We start from the raw sequence: 19,540 nt of genomic DNA, 5'->3' as shown, positions 1-19,540 counted from the left end.
GTGATTTATTGGGGCGTCGTCCTGGAGGGGAAAGTACACAAAGTGATTTTGCCTCCTGTTCCCCAACACTGCCCCAGCTAACGACTACCTCCCGTATAAATAAGTATAAAGACAGTCAGTAGAAAAGAAGCACATCTCCTCGGGCCCGGAAGACACATTCGAGCTTCAGCTTAGGGAAGAGGGAGGTGCCTGGTTCCCTGCCTCAGAGGCCAGGAAGCCAAAGGTACAGGTGCAGGAGGAGGGGGATGGGATGGGCGTCACATACGCTTGGTGCTGCCAGGGTCAGTGGGGTGGACCCGGTGGCACACTCCAGGCCACAGCCAGTGGCCCAACCTACCCTGCACCCGTGGAGGAAGGCAGCTCCGCTTCCCAAACCTGCTTTTCTATGGCTGAAAGCCCTTCCTGCCACAGGCCAGCTAGGAGCAAGGGCAAAAGGGTACGGGGTGGGAGGAGGAAGTCCCCAGGCTGAGGCCGGTGCCCAAGGAACAAGGTGGTGCTAGTCACAGTGGAGGCCCGGGAAGTGGCTATGGTCTCAGTCTGCAGGGGGTTGGCAGAGTTCTTTCTGGAGTGGGGAGGATCCCCATGGGGCCTGGAGAGGGCAGGACAGGGTGAACTGGGTCCCACCGGACAGCAGAGTGCTCAGACCAGCCCCATGTGGTGTCACACCCTCCCCAAGGTCTGTGGGTACTGGAGTGGCTCCCGGGGACAAGCAGATGGGGCCAGAACTCTCCTAGGCAGACAGGTGGCTCCTGCCTTTATTTGCAGGTGAAGGCTGGTTCTCCAGCGCACCAGCAATGAAACTGACCGTCCCCGGCCTCTGGGAACCAGCCTACAGCCAGGAGGGGGCTGACAAGGAGGCAGTGATTACACTCATTCTTACAGCGACGGGCACCATGTCACGCCTGTGGCCAGTGGCATCTGAACTGTGTTCTGTCAGGGCTCGCGGTTCAGTTATGGTCTCCAGCAGCCCCTCAGAAACTTTCTGGGCTGGGCGGAGGACCCAGTCTGGTTCTGATGCACTGTGGGATGCAGCCATGTCACACCCCTGCTCCAGTCTTTAAAACCTCCGAATCATGGGAAGAGCCGGGCACTAACTGGTCTCCAAGGCCCTTCAGACCTTCCATCCGGTCTTGTGCGGTGTCCAATGCCACCTCTCCCATCCCCGTGGTCAGTGACCCCATGGCCAATCTTGGGGCACCACCAGCCAGATAGGCACCAGCCAATAAATAAACCTGGCAGCGGGCAGGTGGGTCAACCCTGGGCTAGCCCCCGAAGGAGGCGGATCAAGTTGTCCAAACCCCAGAGGTACCCATCCTCGCGGTTGCCCTCGGCCCAGGGCAGTCGGTGGCTGAGCGTCTGGTGGTCAGGCAGGGCCACTGTTTTGCCGAAGTCAATCATCCAGACCCTGGCCAGGCCAGTGTGGTCATGCACGAAGAGGAGGGAGCTGCCCACCACCTGCAGGGAAAGAGCTCGGAGGTTAGAGGGAGGAGCAGGCACTGGCTTCAGGCCCCCTTCCCAAAAGGCAGCTGGGCAGGGTGCTTGACAGCATGAGCTCCGGAGCTGGGCTGTCCGGGTTCAGATCCTGGCTCTGCCGCTGACTGGCTAGGTGGCCTTGGGCAGGCGACCTTAACCTCTGCGTGCCTGGGATCATAGTACATTTGCCTCGAAGGCTGCTGTGCCCATCACGTGTGGGAATTCATCCACATAAGGCCCTTAGGACACCTGCTGGTATAGCAGATGGACCGCCAACGTGAGACTTTTCCACGCTGGGCTACAAACTCAGGTGCCTGCAGGACCTCGCATGGGTCCAGGGAGCCCAGCCGGCACTATGAAGCAGATAATGCCTCCCCCAGGAAAGAAGAGCTCAGCCCCCTTGGACTGCGGCTGGTGGTGATGTTCCCTCCACTGGAGAGCGGTGATGATAGTAACGTAACACCCTCCACCTCCCGACCTGCTGAGACGGCAGCATCCCACGACCCCATGGGCTCACAAAGTGCCTCGAGGTGCTGGACACACAGCCCTTGGTAGTTGCTGGCGTGGCGGCAGTGGGGTGGTGGTGGTTAAAATTAGAAACAACTTCCATTGCCTTCATGGGACTCTAGGTGTGCAAGGCCCTCTCCTTTTCTAGTCGGGTTTCAAACTGCACCGCTCCCAGAGAACCCAGGTGACTGGGCAGGTGCCACCGCCCCACTCTGTTTGGATGTTGGCACATGGCGGACAGCCCAGTTGTTGCCACATCTCCCAATGGGCCGGGGAAACTGGCAGTCCCAACTTGGGTGTCAATTCTTGTTTTTTTGATGCTGGCAACTCATTTTTTAAAGTGGGTGAAAACGAACACAAGCACAGAAGAGATGAGGTCCCCGGGCCTCCTCGTTGGGACTTGCACGTAGAGCCCAAGGCAGTGACGAGGACGATGAGGGTGACATTTGATGATAATGAACATGACAGTCATAGCGGGCACACACTGAGAGTGGACTATGGGTCCTGCTTCCATGCTTAATGGGCCATATCCTCACCCCACCCAGGGGCAGGGGCTCTGTTAGCCCGTCATGCCTGTCTGGAGACAGGTCCCAGGCACTGGAGGCTGAGGAGTGCAGACTGGGGTTCGAACCTGGAGGCCCAACTCCCAGATCAGGGATCTATTGGAAGTTGGGGATGCCAAGAAAAAGAAGTGAGGGGGACCTGAGTGGGGGTGGTAGAAAAGCTTGGAGAGAGGAGGAAGAGGACACGCAAATGCAGGGAGGTCATAACTTCCCAGACTTCCTGTGACAGCCCAGAGAAATTGTTTCCAAAGAGACCAGGCTGCACAGGAGAGGGAAGGGGGAGAGCCACCAAACGGGAAGGCAGACACAAATAATTAGAAATAATTATGATAATTAAAATTACAAAGGAATTTTAAGAGCAAGAATTTAGGGCACCTGGGTGGCTCGATCAGTTAAGTGTCTGCCTTGGGCTCAGGTCATGATCCCAGGGTCCTGGGATCAAGTCCCACATTGGGCTCCTTGCTCAGTGGGGAGCCTGTTTCTCTCTCTCTCCCGCTGCCCTTCCCCCCTGCTCATGCTCCCTTTCTCTCAAATTAAACAAAAAACAAAAAACATTGTTTTCCTCCATGTTAGGAGGAAGCTGAGGCCCTAGAAGGTAAATCGTGTGCCCAGAGTCCAACAGCCTTCACTGCAGACCTCCTGGCTCGATCCCACATTCCGAACTATCCCATCTCCCTGAAATCCCCTCTGTTGCCTGCCCTGAAGAGCAAACCCCAAAACGTGGGGGTTCCTCTTAATAGCTCTGCCCTGTAACTCTGTCAGCGGTTTCTGTTCGGTGCCACCCGGAGGCTGATGCCCCACCCCCACCCCCTACACAGGGCCTTCCGCTCCCAGGGCAGCTGGGGCTTGTACCTCATGGGTCTTGAAGAAGGGGGAGTTCTCCAGAGCCTCTCGGAGCTCTTCCAGGCGAGCCATGTACTTTCTCTGTGTGTGAGAGAGAGTTTCTTGGTTAGTACAGGGACTCTGGGTCCCCTTCCTACTGCCCCAAGCGAGCAGGCAAAACCTGGCCAGGATGAGATCAGGGGAGCCGCGCGGGGGAAACGGGAGGCAGGCAGAGGCTTGGCCGCCCCTGGGTGGCACAGAGCGGAGCGTGGCTGGGAGACTACATGAACACCCACAATTCCCAGCAGCTCCTCCAACCGAGGGGTGGAATCTGAGTCCCTTGAATCTGGGCTTGGTCAGAGGACTTGCTCTGGCCGGTAAATCGGGGCAGAAATGATGGCGGCCACTCTGAGCCATCGAGACATCTTGTGTTTTTGCTGGTTCTCTGGGCCACCCACTTGCACCCTGAGAACATGCCCAGGCTCGCCTGCTGGAGCGTGAGAGACAAGCGGCCAAGTCATGAGCCGAGATGGTGAGCCCATCACCAGACACATGAGCAGGGCCCTCCTGGACCAGCCAGCTCTGGCCAAGCCACCAGCCGACCGCAGATGGTAAGCAAGGCAGGCCAGTGTCGGCCAACCCGGGCCTGGAGCAGACCATTGCCTTAGGAGCAATGATGGCAGCGGTGGTCTTAAGCTGCCAAATTCGGGGCATGGGTGTCCCGCTCACCAGAATGCCACGGTTCCCCTCCACAAAGTCCTCCAACACCTTTGTCACCTGCTCCTTCTCCTGGGTCTTCTTGAAGTTGGTGTTGCAGGTCCCATTGGCCTTCTGCAGGGCGAGGGGTGAAGAAGACACAGTGTCGTAACTTTTCCTTCATGGGCTGACACCAAGCAGCCTCAGGCACCTCCCGGGACCACCTGCCTGTCCCCGGGCTCCTGGCCGCTCGGGAGGAGGAGACCACTCGCCCACCAGGCCAGTTCCACCAAGGCCCACTCCAGAGCAACCAGTCCTTCCCAGTCTAACACTGAACCCCCTGGTTGACCCAGTCTAGCCAAGTGGACTTTGGAGAGGGCTGGGTCTGGCTTTGAACAGTGCCTCTGCTACTTCCAAGCTGGCGGCCTTCAAACAACCTGCTTCCCCGGCCTCAGCCTCAGTTCCCACATCTGGAAAATGGGGACTGTATTGGTATTTACCACCTAAAGCCAGTATAAGGATTAGAGGAGACTGGATGGGTACGACGCATGGCACAGTGCCTGGTGCACAGTTAAAGAAGCACTCCATAAATGAGACTAGTGTTATTATTATTTTTTTTTAATATCTGAGGGGGCACAGAGAAGCCAGCTGAGTCATTCTGCCCCATTGTGCCAGGTGCTGTGTGGGTGCTGAGAACATGAAGGTAACAGGACAGACACATAGTCGGGTGAAGGAGGCAGGTATGGAATAAGATCATCACAAAGGGAAATAAGAATAATGAAGTAAAGATAGGGCCCTGATCTGGCACGATAGAAATCAATGTGGGCTTCCTGGAGGAAGTGAAATTTAAAAGACTGGAGGTGGCTCAGTCTGTTGAGTGTCTGCCTTCAGCTGGATCATGATCCCAGAGTCCTAGGATCCAGCCCCATGTTGGGCTCTCTGCTCAGCGGGGAGTCTGCTTCTTCCTCTACCCCCTCCCTTGCTCATGATCTCTCTCTCTCAAATAAATAAATAAAATCTTTAAAAATAAAAAAACAGGGGCGCCCAGATGGCTCAGTCGTTAAGCATCTACCTTTGGCTCGGGTCATGATCCAGGGTCCTGGGATTGAGCCCCATATCGGGCTCCCTGCTCAGCTGGAAGCCTGCTTCTCCCTCCCCCACTCCTCCTGCTTGTGTTCCCTCTCTCACTGTGTCTCCCTCTGTCAAATAAATAAATAAAAATAAAAAATAGGGGTGCCTGGGTGGCTCAGATGGTTAAGCATCTGCCTTTGGCTCAGGTCATGATCTCTGGGTCCTGGGATCAAGCCCCATACCAGGCTCCCTGCTCAGCAGGGAAATCTGCTTCTCCCTCTCCCTCTGCCCCTCCCCACCATGTGTGTGCGTGCGCTCTCTCTCAAATGAATTTTTAAAATTAAATTAAATTAAATTAAAAATGAGACAGAAAAATGACTGGGAGTCAATCAGGGGGACATGGGGTAAGAGCATGCGCAAAGGTCCTGTGGCAGGAAAGAGCGGGACTCTTTAAAGCAAATGAAACTGCTTTAGTGTGGCCTAAAGATAGATGAAGAGGAAGAGATTGGGGAGAGATGAGGCTAAACCCTAGAGCGCCCTCTAGGCCAGGGAACTTCTCTCGAGGAGACTAGGGAGCCATGGAAGGATTTTGAATAGGAGAATGAGCATCAGATGTACAACTCAGAAAGATGGCTCAGGCAAGGTTGTTGGGAAACGGGTACTCTCATGTGTCATTGGTGGGGTGTGAAATGGTCTTACTCCCGTGAAAGGAGTTTGACAATCTCTAGCCAAATTCCCAATGTACCTCATCTTCGACACCGTGCCCGTTTCTGGGACTCTCATCTACAGCTTAACCCACCCACTTGCAAAGTGTCTTGTATATAAAGTGATTCACTGAGGTACTGTTTATAATGGCAAAAAGTGGAAACCCAGGTGGCCATCCGTAGGGGCCTGTATCTCATCCAGAGAGACCTATTACACAGCTGAGAAAGACAGGAAGGGAGAAAGGAAAAGAAAGGAAGGCAGGCAGGCAGACTTTCCATGGAATGATATGGAAAATTCTCCAGGGCTATGCTACCTTTTGTGCAAGAGGGGGAGAAGGAAAATTCAGGATATGCAATTGCATTTGTTTGTATTTGCAGGAAGAAACAGAAGAAACCAGAAGGTGGTTCTCCAGGAGCAGGCAGGGGCGGAGGGGCAGAATGGGAAGGAGAGCAGCAGGGTCAGGAAAGAGATGCCCCCCCATACCCTTTTATATAATTCAGATTTTTAAACTGTGTGAATCCGTCTTCAAACAATTAGGTTTAATTTACAAAAAAGGGAGAGGAAGAAGGAAAGAGAGAAAGCAAAAAGGAAATCTTTCCCCATACAGGGGAGTAAGGATCCTTTCAGCGGCCATGTTAGATGCAGATCAGAGGGGGTGAGACAAGGACGCAGGAGCCCAGGCAGCCTAGGACAGGAGAGACCAGGGAGGTCGGTGGTAGGGTTGTGGGGGAAAGACCAGGGAGGCTGGACAGGGAGAGACCAGGGAGGCTAGTAGGGGAGAGACCAGGGAGGCTCGTGGGGGAGAGACCAGGGAGGCTGGGGTTGGGGGAGACCAGGGAAGCTGGTGGGGGAGACCAGGGAGGCTGGTGGTGGGGTTGGGGGGTAGACCAGAGAGGCTGGAGGTCGGGGGAGAGACCAGGGAGGCTGGGGTGAAGAGAGACCAGGGAGACTAGGAAGACTAGGCGGGAAAGATGGGTGGACTAGGGCAGGGCCATAGGGAGGGGAGCAGAGGGAATTAGGAGCTGCTCAGGGAAACAGGTAAACAAAACTTGGACACTGATAGGGGTGAGAGAGAAGCAGGACCTCCCTGAGCCCCTGTCTACTCATCTTCCACAGTCTCCCACTCTTTCTCCACATCCTGCTTCTCCCCAGCTTTCCCTGACACCCATGTTCCCCATGAGGCCCTGTCTCTGATCTAGTGCTCAGGCCTCTGGTGACAGGCAAGCAGCTCCTGGCCCTCACCTTGATGCCCTCAATCCGGAAGCCCAGAGTGGAGGTCGAGCTCACGGTCTCCCTCCACTGCATGTAGCGGGGCTTGGTGACAGCACCCTGGGCATGTTCCTCAGGGGTGGGGGCCCTGGGGTCCACAGCCACCATCTTCTCATACATGTCCTTCCGGGGCCGGGGCCTTTCTCGGGCCTTCACTAGCTCCTCCTCCAGGTAGGTCCTGGGACACAGAGGACGTGACAAAGAAAACTATGAGGAACAAAGACACAGGACATACTCTCTGATATCAAGACAAGTAATAAACCCACAGCATGGCACAAGAATAGACAACTGGATCGATGGACAGAAACAGAGTCTAAAAACAGATGCACACGTGTATATTCAACTGAACTACAACGAAGAAGGCCCAGCAATTCAGTGGGGAAAAGGAGGTCTTCTCAATAAACGACGCTGGGTCAACAGTTTTGTGATATTGACATGGGGGGGATTTCAATCCCTACCTCACACCATGTATAAAGATTAATGCTAGATGGATCACAAAGCTAGATGTGAAAGTTCAAACAATAAAGCTTGTAGAAGAAAACACAGGAGATCACACAATCTTGGAGTAGGCAGATTTCTTAAACACAAAGCTCCTAATCACAATGAAAAATGGCAAACTGGCCTGGATTAAAAGTGCTTCTGTTTATCTAAAGATACAATTAAGAGAGGGAAGTGGGGGACGTCTGAGTGGCTCAGTTGGTTGGGCATCCCCTGGCCCTTCACCTTGGCCCCACACCTGCCCCTCAACCTACCTGCTGCCCATCTTGCAGTCCATGATGGAGGGGCCCTCAAAATCTGCCAGGAGATCTTCCATCTGGTTGAAGGCCTGGCCATCCCGCTGCACCACGCCATAGTAGGTGGGCACGAAAGGCCGAAGGGGGTCACTCATCAGCTGCTCCAGGCTGCGCTGCTCACACTGACAAAAACGCTTGAGGATCCGACCGTCCTCTCCTGCCTGGAAGTTCCCTAGGAGCAGCACAGTGGACAAGAAGCTGGATCAGCCCGAGGATCTCCTCATCTCCCAGATGCATTGGATCGTGGCTTCCCTCCTCCTGCCTGACCCTTCTGAAGGGCTTTCTCTTCCTCCCCGCAACTGTCACAGTCTTGGCCTTGATGTGGCAAGGGCAGGACCTGCTGTTCCTTGTTCGGAGTCCTGTTCATAGCACGTTGTGTCCTCTTTTGTTTTGTCATTTTACATGGGGAGCTCGTGATCGGCTGTGGGAATTTTTGTGCGATCCGAGTGGAGGGCATGATGCTCCAGAGCAGATCTGCATTTGCTTTGGGATACCTGGGTGGCTCAGGAGGTTGAGCATCTGCCTTCAGCTTGGGTCATGATCTCAGGGTCCTGAGATCAAGTCCCCCATCAGGGTCCTTGCTCAGCTGGGAGCCTCCTTCTCCCTCTGCCTGCCTGTATCAGGATCCTCCCTACAGGATTGAGCCCTGTATCAGGATCATTGCTCTGCGAGAAGCCTGCTTCTCCCTCTCTTCCCTGCTCCTGTGCTCTCTCACTATCTCTCTCTCTCTCTCTCTCCAATAAATAAAAAAATCTTAAAAAAAATTTTGGGGCACCTGGGTGGCTCAGTGGGTTAAGCCTTCGGCTCAGGTCATGATCTCAGGGTCCTGGGATCGAGTCCCACATCGGGAATCTCTGCTCAGCGGGGAGCCTGCTTCCTCCTCTCTCTCTCTCTGCCTGCCTCTCTGCCTACTTGTGATTTCTCTGTGTGTCAAATAAATAAAAACCTTCAAAAATTTTTTTTAAAAATTTGCATTTGCTTCTGCCTAGAGTTCCACAGTGCTAACACCTGGGGCCAATTTAACTGTAGGGACGCCTGGGCGGCTCAGCTGGTTAAGCATCTGCCTTCAGCTCTGGTCATGATCTCAGGGTCCTGAGATCAAGTCCCCCATCAGGGTCCTTGCTCAGCTGGGAGCCTCCTTCTCCCTCTGCCTGCCTCTCCCCTTGCTTGTGCTCTCTCGCTCTCTGACAAATAAATAAATAAAACCTAAAAAAAAAAAAAAGTCTTCAAAAAGTTAAATGACAAATCTGGCATTTCCTGGCCCCTGCAGATTGTGTACAGATTAGAACTACGAATTCTTACTGAGGCAAAGTGTATTTTCAGACTATGTTCTCCAAAGATGGCTGCAACAATAACTCCTGGCCCACAGGTTCTTCTAGAATTTCACCACTCCCCATCAAGAAGTGGAATCTAATTCTTCTTCTCCTCTTGAACCTGGGTGGGCTGATGACAGAAGCGACCCTGGGACTTCAGAGTCTAGGTCACAAGAGGAAAAGTGATTTCCACTCTGTGGGCAGAGACGCTTGCCTCTGCCGTCCTGAGCAGCTGGGGAAGAAAGTGGACTAGTCCGAGGCCACCATACTGTGAGGAAGCCCAAGCAGCGACACAGAGAAGCCACACGGAGACAGTCTCAGCTGAGAGCCAGCTGACAATCGATCGCAAGGCACAGGCATGAATGCATCTCAAAAGTTTCAGCCTTGGGTGCCTGGGTGGCTCGGTCATGAAGTGTCTGCCCTCAGCTCAGGTCATGATCCCAGGGTCCTGGGATCGAGCCCCACATCGGGCTCCCTGCTCAGCAGGAATCCTGCTTCTCCCTCTCCCACTCCCCCTGGTTGTGTTCCCTCTCTCACTAAGTCTCTCCCTGTCAAATAAATAAATAATATCTTTAAAATAAAGTTTCCACCCTGCTGTGTTTGAAAGAGTTGTCCTAGCTGGGTTCCCAGATACCATGATGCAGCAACAGGCCGTCCCTGCCATGGTCCATCTGGACTCCTGACCCCAAACCTGGGACTGCAATAAAATGGTCCTTTGATTCCACTAAGTCTTCTTTTAAGCACTCACTTCTGAGGGTTTTGTTTTGTTTTTTTTTTTTTGGTATTTTAACTCAGCCAGAGTAATGAGAATGCAGAGAGATGGCGGTCCCGTGGCTGGGGGAGCCGGCCTTTTCAATGACAGATCTGGCAACAAACCAGGTAGCTAAGTCCCCTTCTTGTCTCCCTTTGCTGGTGGACCCACCCCATTTGTCTAGTTCTCACCACTACTGTCTTTTTGTAAATAAAGTTTTATTGGAACACAGACACGCTCACGTGTTTATGCATTATCTGTAGCTGCGTTCATGCTGGGTAACAACAGTACTGAGTTGTTGTGACTGAGCCTATTTGGCCCACAGAACCTAACACATTTATTATCTTGCTCTTTTTCAGAAACTGCTCTGTGCTGGGCATTGGGCTACTATCAGAGACATCATGCCAGGACCTGGGGAAAACCATCAGACCTGCTGTCTACGGAGGGCCTACTCTATCTGGCCATGAGGAGAGAACAAGGAAGGATTATTTCCATTTATAAGGGCCCACGTCTCAATCTCCACAGACATTTTGGTTTATCATTTTCTTAAATACCTGACTTTATTTTTATTTTACGCAGGCTCCATGCCTAATGTGGGGCTTGAACTTACAACCCTGAGATTCAGAGTCGCATGCTCTACCGACTGAGCCAACCAGGTGGCCCGTGCATATACATTTTTATCTTAACCCTTTTGTTAAGCCAGCAAGGGAGGTATGGTGATCTCCATATCACAGGTGAGAAAACCAAGGCCTAGTAAGAGAACGTAACTGGCCCAGGGTCTCCCATATATAAAGCTTTGAGCCCAGGACCATTCTTCTCCCAGGGTTAGGATTTGCTCCCCATCCCCCCCCCCCCGGCACTGAGACAACAGGGAACAGCCTACAGTCCTGATGTACGGATGGCCCGACCCAGGCCTAAGCACGTCCCATACCAGCCTCGTGATGGGGAAACTGTCCTCAAGCCCACGTGACAGATGGGCAAGCTGAGCTATGGAGAATGGCTCTGGAGCTTTCTTCCCCCAGCCCAGGCTTCTCTGCCCCCTGCCAATGCCCACACCCCTGCTCTCACCAGCATGTCCCGACAGCTGGACCCAAGGGTAGTGTTTTCGGAAGGAGACCACGAAGGGCGAGTATTTCAGAACTGTCTTCAGCTTCTTCCATGGTTTGTTCTGTGTGAGGCAGAGCAGGGTAGGGTCAGTGTCAAGGGCAGGGAGGGAAGGGGATAGGGTGCTGCACTGAGGGGAACCAGCTAGACTTTCCAGGGCCAGGGGGCTTCCTGGGATCGCTGCTCCCAAGCTCACAGGGCTGAGCAACACCCACCACTTCAGCCACCTCGAGGTCCCCCAAAGACCTCAGCCAAGGTGGGGAAGAGTCTGTCCATTTTCTTCTGTCCTCAAAGAGTAGAAATAGGCCAGATCTTGCTACAGTAACAAGCAGCCCCCCAAGTCTTCCCCTCCACAGACACACACCAAATACTTGGAAACCTCCCTTCTGTCCCAAAACCAAGTCAGACCTTCTGGAGAAGATGACAGAAGCAGGAGTTGGTGAGTGGAGGCAGAACCGCAGAGAAAAGACAGAAACAGAAGCAGGTGACAAGGTAATGACAGAGCCAGAGAGACAGGCACAGGACCCAGAGACTGGGACAGTCATGAGCACAGCTCACCAAATGGCTCCTGCCCTTCCCTGTTCCAGGGACATCCCTGCCATCCTGACCTTGGGTTTCTGACTTGCTTTGGCCAATGAAATGTGAGCAGAAGCGTGAAAGCCAGTACATGAGTTTCCGTGTCCTTTGCCCTGCTGTACAATGGGGTGGGGAGTGTGGAAAAAGAAACAGAAGCTTCCTCAGTCCTGGCCTTGAGTGAAGACAGCATGGAGCAGAGCTCCCTCACCCACCAGTGGCTCACAGTCCCTGTGCAGTGTGAACAAAAATAATCCCGTGTTGTTCCAGGTCACTAAGTTTGGGGGCTGTTTGTTACTACAGCAAACCCTGACCTAGCCTGACTAAGAGAGAGACAGGGCTGCCAAAAGACAAAGAAAGAAAATACAGAAAGACAGAAAGGGAGACATGGATACAAAGCAATGACCGGAAAGAAAGAGATAAGCAGAAGCAAAGAAAGAGAGAACAAGCAACATAAAACCAGTAAAGCGAACTGAAAACAAAGATTTATTTGTATCGGGTTGACTCAGCCAAGAGGTTCTTGGGACCGGGTCAGTGTCTGGTTCACAAGCATGAGCACGTGTGCACAGACACAAGAACACACTCTTTGCTCCAAGCACATGGCAGGCCCTAAGGCAAATGTTAGGACAAGGGGTCCTTTCCAGAGAAGGAAGCTGTGTGGCCCATCCCCCCACTACCCTGGTTAAAGCCATGTTCTCTCCCACCCGCTCAGAGCTCGGCCACCTGGCAGACATCTAACTGATGGTGGGAAGGTCATGCAGAGGCAGGGCGCTGGGACTGGAGGATTCAGGAATCGCTGCTCCTTCCACCCTCCAGCTGCCAGCCGTGGAGAGGAGGTGATTAATAAAGGTTCCTGTTTACTAAGCACCTGGAACATTCCAGGCACAATGACAAAGACTCGGTGAGCCATAACCTACTTAATCCTACAAACACAACCCCAGGAGGATTGTTGTCTCTGTTACAGAGGAAACAGAGGCCCAGAGAGATGAAATCAGTTGCCTCAGTCACACAGCGCAGTGCTGGGGTTCCGACTCGGAACCCACCGCCCTGGGCTGACAAGCTAGACCCCTGCTGGACTATGAACTCTGAAGGCAGGGATTGGGGTTCTCATAGTTATGCCTATGTCCCCAGCCACAGTCTAGCACAAACAGCCGCTCCAAAAACATCACTTGGACTAAAGAACATTAGTTGTATTAGTTGTTATGGTCTTTTTTTTTTTTCCTTCCTTCTTCTTTTTTTTTTTTTATCATAAGCAGATTCAGTATCTTTTCTCTTTCTTAGACCTGATGGTTAATCCAGGTTTTCTCAGATGATTTCACAATGGTCTCCTCTTCCACACCCCCTCTTCCAGGAAGCCCTCTCTGATACCCCAGGTGCAGCCAATCACACACGCCCCCACCCCGACCACGGTCTTCCACAACACTCGGCTTCCCCTATCCCAGCCCTGACCACTCCATAGGGTGGTGGGTCTGTCTGGGATTTCAAAATGAAACAAGAAGGAAGCCAGGGTTTGTTTTTTGGGCAGTGAGAGCAATGAGAGGGGGCAGGATGGTGTGCCCTTGAGCTTTATGGCAGTGGAGTGGGTCAGGAGGGAAGCACGGAAGCTGAACGTGGGAAGCAGCCTGGAGACAGGAAGCTCTGAACAGAGGACTGAATTTCTGATCACTGTATGGAAGGCCCTGGGGATCCATGGAAGGCACGGAAAGCAGGGAAGTTTCAAAAGTTGACCAAAAGTGGGTCTTGGAGGCAGATTCTGGAAGGATGAAGAAAAACTGGACACAGGGAGGTCTGAGAGGAAAGCAAGTGAGGGACAGATCGACCCATACGTCCCAGAGGCTGAAGTAACTGGGTTTTAAACTCAGCCAGAAATGAATTAGAATCCTGGCTCCAACCAGGCTTGACCGACCCTAAGCAAGTGGCTGAACTTCTTGAAACCAGTATTCTCATCTATAAAGTGGACACGATAATAATCCCAATCTCAGAGCGCTGTTCTGAGAACTTGGGGTTAACACGTACACGACACCTAGAAAAGTGCCTGGTATTCCAAGGGTTTGAATCCCAGCTCTGTGTCTTCCAAACTGTGTGACCTTGGACAAGTGTCATGACCTGTCTGGGCCTCAGTTTCCTCATCTATAAAATGGGATTAATAATAGTCTCTACCTCATAGAGCTGCCATGAGGATTCAATGAGTTAATATGAGCAACGAGCTTAGTCCAGAGCTGCGCATAAATGAGTGCTAGCTGCTATTATTTTTTTTCCATTGTTTTCCAGATCAGCTGTCCTGAGATGCCAAGAATGTGAGAGAGTAGGTGGAGGGAACAGCGAAGGCATAAAGATCACAGAGTCAGATCCTTTGCTCTGGGTGCAGGCAGGTCGAGGCAGGTCTGTCTCTACCTGTGGCCACACGTGTGAGCACGTTCCTAAGGAAGGCCTGGGGGGAGAGGGGGCCTCAGGGCAGACTCCAGCCAGAGGCCCCAGGAGAGTGGTAAGACCCAGCAGACCAACCCACTTGAGGCTCTCACACCTGCCTTGGTGCTGACCCTCCCTGAACCTTCCCTGCCCAGCCCTCCTGATTCACCAGGGAAGAACCACACCCAAGCCGAGGATGTAAACAAGAGTCTGCAGGCCCCCCCCCCCCCGGCCGTGGGGAGCTGGGGGGCAACCGGGAGACCAGAAGCTCCCTGGCTAAGCTGGGCATCCTTAGAATTTGGGGCTCACACAACCCTTCGAGAATCTGATAAAAGCGGGGGGCTCACTTTTTTATCACTCCCTACAAAAATGAATGGCTAAAGGGTGATGAAGGTTCAGGACCCCTTAAGACAGTCACAGGCCCTAGACTAAAAAATCAGAGGGGGGAAAAGTGCACCTTTTCTGTCCTTCTATACTAGAGCACTCCAGATTTTGAGGTTACATACTTTCTAGAAAATCCGAAGAAGTCATACACGCTCGATGCAGAAATATGTGTGTACACACACAGACTCGCACGATCACACAATTTCAGGAATTCCTGGGCACCGCTAAGTCAACCAGCAGCTGTCCACTTTAGACACCAGTACCAGAGGCAGTGGGGGGAAAAGAAAAGGAAAGGATTGAGGAGTGTGCCAGGAGTGGGTTGGTAACCCCAATGGTAGAGGGAGGAGGCTGACAGATGGAAGAGGCAGGTACCTTGAGATGAAATTGTTGGTGGGTACTAGAAAACTTCTCAAAGCAAAGGCAAGGGTATGGGATAAGGGGTCTGGAGAGGTGTGGCTCAAGGGCAGGATGGTTCCCACTCACCCCAGACCTGTCCTCAGGGTCGCTGGCACCTCCGCCCCCGGCCACGACATCATCCTCAGACTCGTCGAAAGAGGAGGCAGAGGAGAAGCCGCCACTGCCCCCCTCAGCCCGGGAGGGGGGTCCCACTGGCTGAGCCTCAGGCTCAGGTGTTTCAGGAGTGATGATGAGGCGGGGCACAGGGGTCAGGGAGCTACACTCCAGGTGAGAGTATAGGTGAGTCCCCAACTCCCCAGGTTCTGGTTCCTCTAATGTGCCATCCTGCTTGGACTCCCCCAAAAAACAGTCTGTCCCAGGTTCTGTCTGGGGTCCATGAATATCTTGTGTCTGAGCACCATCAGTGCCAGACCATGTCCAGGAGCCAACAGTATCTTGCTGTGTTGGGAAATCTTCAGTGCCAACCTGCTTCCAGGCTGTTTTAGTATCCTGTTGTATTTGGGAGCCATCAGTGTACACTTCTTTCCAGGAGGCATCAGCACTCGATTCTGTTGAGGGACGGCCCCCCTCTGGTTGAGTCCGGAGGTTGGACCTGTTCTTGTGGGTCTGGATGTTTTCAGCCCAGGTCTTGGCCCTCTCTGGTTGGGTCTGTGTCCCATGTATCTCTATCTCTGTCCAGGGCCCATCGACTCTGGGCTGCGTCCAGAGGCTGGCCCTCTCTGGCTGAGACTGGAGGCCAGACCTGTGTGGACCAGTCCAAAAGCCATCTGTCCCAGTTTCCGTCCAGGGACCGGCTGTCTCCAGCTCTGACCAGTGGCTGCTCCTTTCGGGACACGCCCGGAGGCTGGATACGTCTGGCTCCGTCTTTTGGCCCGGCAGCTCTGTCTCCACTCCCAGGCGAGCTGCTTCGGGCTCAACCTGTCCGTCTGTCCCTGGCTCAGGCCCGAGGCCGACCCTCTCGGGCTCGGTGTGGAGGCTGGGCCCCTCGATCCGGACCCGGGGCCCGCCCCCGTCGGGCCGTCCAGCCGGGCGCCCTGCGCCGGGCCCAGGTCGCTGCTGTCCCGGCTGCCGCCGCCGCCCCCCTCGCGGCGCCTCCAGCCCCATGCGGGCCGCTCCTGGCAGGGCCCCGGCCTCTGCCTCACTCAGGCTCCCCCGGCACGGGCAGCGCCTCATGCCCGCTCCCTAGATTCGGGCTTCGACCCGGCCCGGCCCCTCCTGCCCCTTTAAATCCCGCGAGGGGTGTGGCTGGGGAGCCCCGACTCGCGGGTTCCGGCCCGCGAAGTCCTGCCCGTCCGGCCGCGCAGGGGTTAACCGATACTCTGCCCCCCCCCCACCAACCGGGAAAGCCCCGAGGCCCCGCCCCGGACGTGACGCCAGGGGGACGGGCCTTGCCTGGTTCCAGGAGGTTGAAGAGGTTGGTCCTGTTGGAGAGGTTCCTGTCCAAGAGCTCGAAACTGGTCGAGGTTGGGTGTGAGCCCCTGGTGTCCTGGCTGCGGGGCGGTGGGAACCCCTTCCTCGACCCCTGCAACTAATCCGACCTTCCTACACCCTCGAGTGACCAGTTTAGCCTTCCTGTAATCCTCGATGACGAGTCCAGCAGCGCTGCCATTCTTCCGATGGGGCACGGACTGACTTTCAAAGACTTGGAATTCCTTTGGACCTGGCTTCAAGACCCGCCTCCACCACTGACTAGCCGTGTTACCTGCAGTGTGTGACTTACTTTCCCTCCCTCCTGCCCCAGCCCCAGGCTCAATTTTCTCACCTGTAAAATGAGGATACATAATATTATTTTAGAAAACGTGTGTTCGATACCACAAGAGGCAGGCATTTTTACCAACAGGGGTATTGAGTTCCAGAGCCATGAAAGAATTTGTCTAAAGGTGAGGTTAGATGAGGGGCAAGCCAGGACCTTAACTCCGAAGCTAGGATGCCTGGCTTCAAATCTCAGCTTTAGCAGTCACTTCTGGGGTGCTCTTTCCTTGCAGACTTGTCTCCTCTGAGCCTGTTTTCTCATCTGCGAAAAAGGGATAGTGGGGGATAATTTCCTCACAGGAGAGTTATGGGAGTTTTATTAATTTACAACATTTACATCTGTTTACTTGCTTTGTGCCAGCTGCTGTACTTAACAGTTTATGCCCCAACTCTTGTGGGGTAGGGATCATCGTCATTCTTTGCACAAACAGGAAAACAAGGCACAGAAAGACAAAGCAGTGAGTCCAAGGTCATAAATCTAAGTTGTGTAGACTTGAACTCAGGCCCATGGTCCCTACAGGGCGATAGAACTTGCTTTTGAGGCTGGGGGTGTGAGAGAAAAAGCCGGAAGTTCAGAGTATTTTCTCTAAATGGGATCATGTCCTCCTCTACTCAGAGCCCTCAATGGTTCCCAACCCACAGAGTAAAAGCCATAGTCTTCCCTGTGACTCACTAACCCCTAAGTGATCTGCCTCTAGTTACATCCCAGACCTCCTCTCTTCTTTCCCCTTCACTAGCTATGCCTATCGGCCTCTTTGCTATTTCTCTGAGATATTTTCCACCACAGGGCCTTTGCATTGGTTGTTCTCTCTGCCTGGAATGTTTTTCCCTCTGATATTCCAATAGCCTCCCTCCCTGTCTCTTTCAGGTCTCTGTTCAAATGTTACCTCCTCAGTTATCTCCTCAGTGAGGTCTTCCCTGACCATTCAAAAATCTGTTTAAACTCAGGTTAAAGCCTCTGCCTTCGGCTCAGGTCATGATCCCAGCGTCCTGGGATCAAGCCCCGCATCGGGCTCTCTGTTCAGTGGGGAGCCTGCTTCCTCCTCTCTCTCTTTGCCTGCTTCTCTGCCTACTTGTGATCTCTGTCTGTCAAATAAATAAATAAAATCTTAAAAAAAAAAAAAAAGCTCAAAATCTCTCTCCTCCTTGCCCCCCCTTTCCTGATTTATTTTTCTCTTTAATACATGTCACCTTATTAAATATAGTTATTTATGTATTTATTTTTAATTTTGGCCCTCATCAGAAGCCAGCACCAAGAGAGCAAATATTTTTGCCTGGATTTTCCCTTGCTGTGTCCATTAGAAAAGTACATGCTAAGTGCTTACTAGGAAATTTGGAAAGAATGACCTTTCCAAAAGAAATTTCTCTCATGTATAGAGCTCTTGTTCTGTACCAGGTCCTGTGAGAAGCTCGTTACAGACACTGTTTCACTGCACTTCTAACACTGAGCAAGACGACACAGACCCATTTTACAGACGGAACACTGAGGCTCAGAAATCTGCCAGCCTCTAACCTTTGCTTGTAGCCTTTGATATGACCTCATAAAGGGGAAGCCTTGGCACCAAACACAGTTCTATAGGGTTAATTATTGACATAGGTGCTTTTTATATATTTTTGCCCCCAAGGGTTTGCTGTCACCCGGCTCCTGAGTCAGACCCTTACGTGTAGAGGGTGACAGGGGGTGTTTTGTCCTGAAATTGAGTCATGGGGGGGGGGGGCATTGGGCACAGGCCCAAGGCTCTAAAGTGAGTCATCTCTTCACAGACCAGTGAGGAATCATACAGGAGCCCTCTAACAAGTCACACAGGCTGGGAAGAAGTCCAGAAAGAGTTGGGGATCTTCTCAGGTCACAGCACAGAGAGGGAGGTCTGACTTCCAACCAAAAGGGTTAGACAGTTGGGGGTGGGGAAGGTTCTGTGAGGAAAGTGTCCCATCCCTCCTGTCACATCCTTCCTTCTCCCAAAGGTGGGAGAGATGCCCCAGCAAGCTGCTTCTATTCCAGACTGTGAGGAGGGGTGAGTCAGCCTATGGTTGGGGGAGCAGGCTTTAGGCCCGCCTGCCCTACCCCCGCCCCGCAAACAGACACCCAGATGGGCTGGGAGCTGGTTTTCTGGGATGCCAGGGCTCCTGACTCAGCACTGGGAATCTTGGCTGAGTGTGTTCTGGGAAATGTCAGGCCTACAGGAAACAGAGGGCTCCCACTCACACCATCCCGCAGGTGGGCGGGGAGCGGAGAGAGAGCAGAGTGTATGAGAGAAAGGGGGCCCAGTGTGCAAAGGGCTGAGTGTGAGGAGGTGTATGAGAGGGGGGCAGTTGGCAAGCAAGGCATGGGGGTTTATATGCGCGAGGGAAGAAGATGGGTGCCAGCATGTGGGTGTTTGAAGCAGAGGATTGATGTGCAAAGTGGAGGGGCTCCCGGAGCAAGGGATATGTTTGCTGGGAAGATGTGTGTTCAAAGGAAAGACGTCCAGTCTGTTGGGGATAAAAATAAGAAAGTAGGTTGGTAAGATGTTCGCGCAGAGAAGAGAGGCGGAGTTCGTAAGGGATGTTTGCAAAAACAACGGTGTGGGGGGTAAAGAAATGTCTGCCACGCACAAGGAACTCTGAAGTGCGGAGAAAGGCAGAAAACGGCACGCACGTGCGCGGCTCCCGGGTTGCCCCAACAATCCCAGCAAGCCCCAACGCCCACCTTCAGGCCACGCCCCTAGTCCCGCCCCTGACGCACAGCGGGGCAAGCTACGCGCCAGTCAGTGAGGTGCTACTCCGCCATTGGCTAGCTAACCGGAGGGGGCGGGTGTGCAGAGACTCCCGGAAGCGCGAGAGGCTCCCGCTTGTAGCGGACCCGGATCCTGGGAACAGTGGGTGCTTAGCAACGGGGGGAGGTGCCCAGTAATGGGAGGCTGGGGTGTGGGGGGTAGGAATTGTGGGTGCCTAGCA

General features: G+C 53.4%; 1 protein-coding gene across 1 annotated transcript; it reads right to left on the bottom strand.

Moving 5' to 3' along the window:
* Positions 1-6: 6 nt before the first annotated feature.
* On the bottom strand, positions 7-16,024 carry LOC111161498 (inositol-trisphosphate 3-kinase C). Its single transcript, XM_022525197.1, has 7 exons — positions 14,918-16,024; positions 11,033-11,132; positions 7,859-8,072; positions 7,080-7,284; positions 4,095-4,196; positions 3,396-3,467; positions 7-1,455 (listed from the first exon to the last, which is right to left on the bottom strand). The coding sequence occupies exons 1-7, from the start codon at positions 16,022-16,024 to the stop codon at positions 1,252-1,254; spliced, it is 2,004 nt and encodes a 667-aa protein (XP_022380905.1). The 3' UTR covers positions 7-1,251.
* Positions 16,025-19,540: the final 3,516 nt, after the last annotated feature.

This window comes from Enhydra lutris, unplaced genomic scaffold, assembly GCF_002288905.1.
Source record: "Enhydra lutris kenyoni isolate GAN:26980312 unplaced genomic scaffold, ASM228890v2 scaffoldscaffold85, whole genome shotgun sequence".
Lineage (NCBI taxonomy): Eukaryota > Metazoa > Chordata > Mammalia > Carnivora > Mustelidae > Enhydra > Enhydra lutris.
The sequence above is the reverse complement of the archived record's forward strand: the minus strand, read 5'-3'. Positions and strand labels throughout refer to the sequence as shown.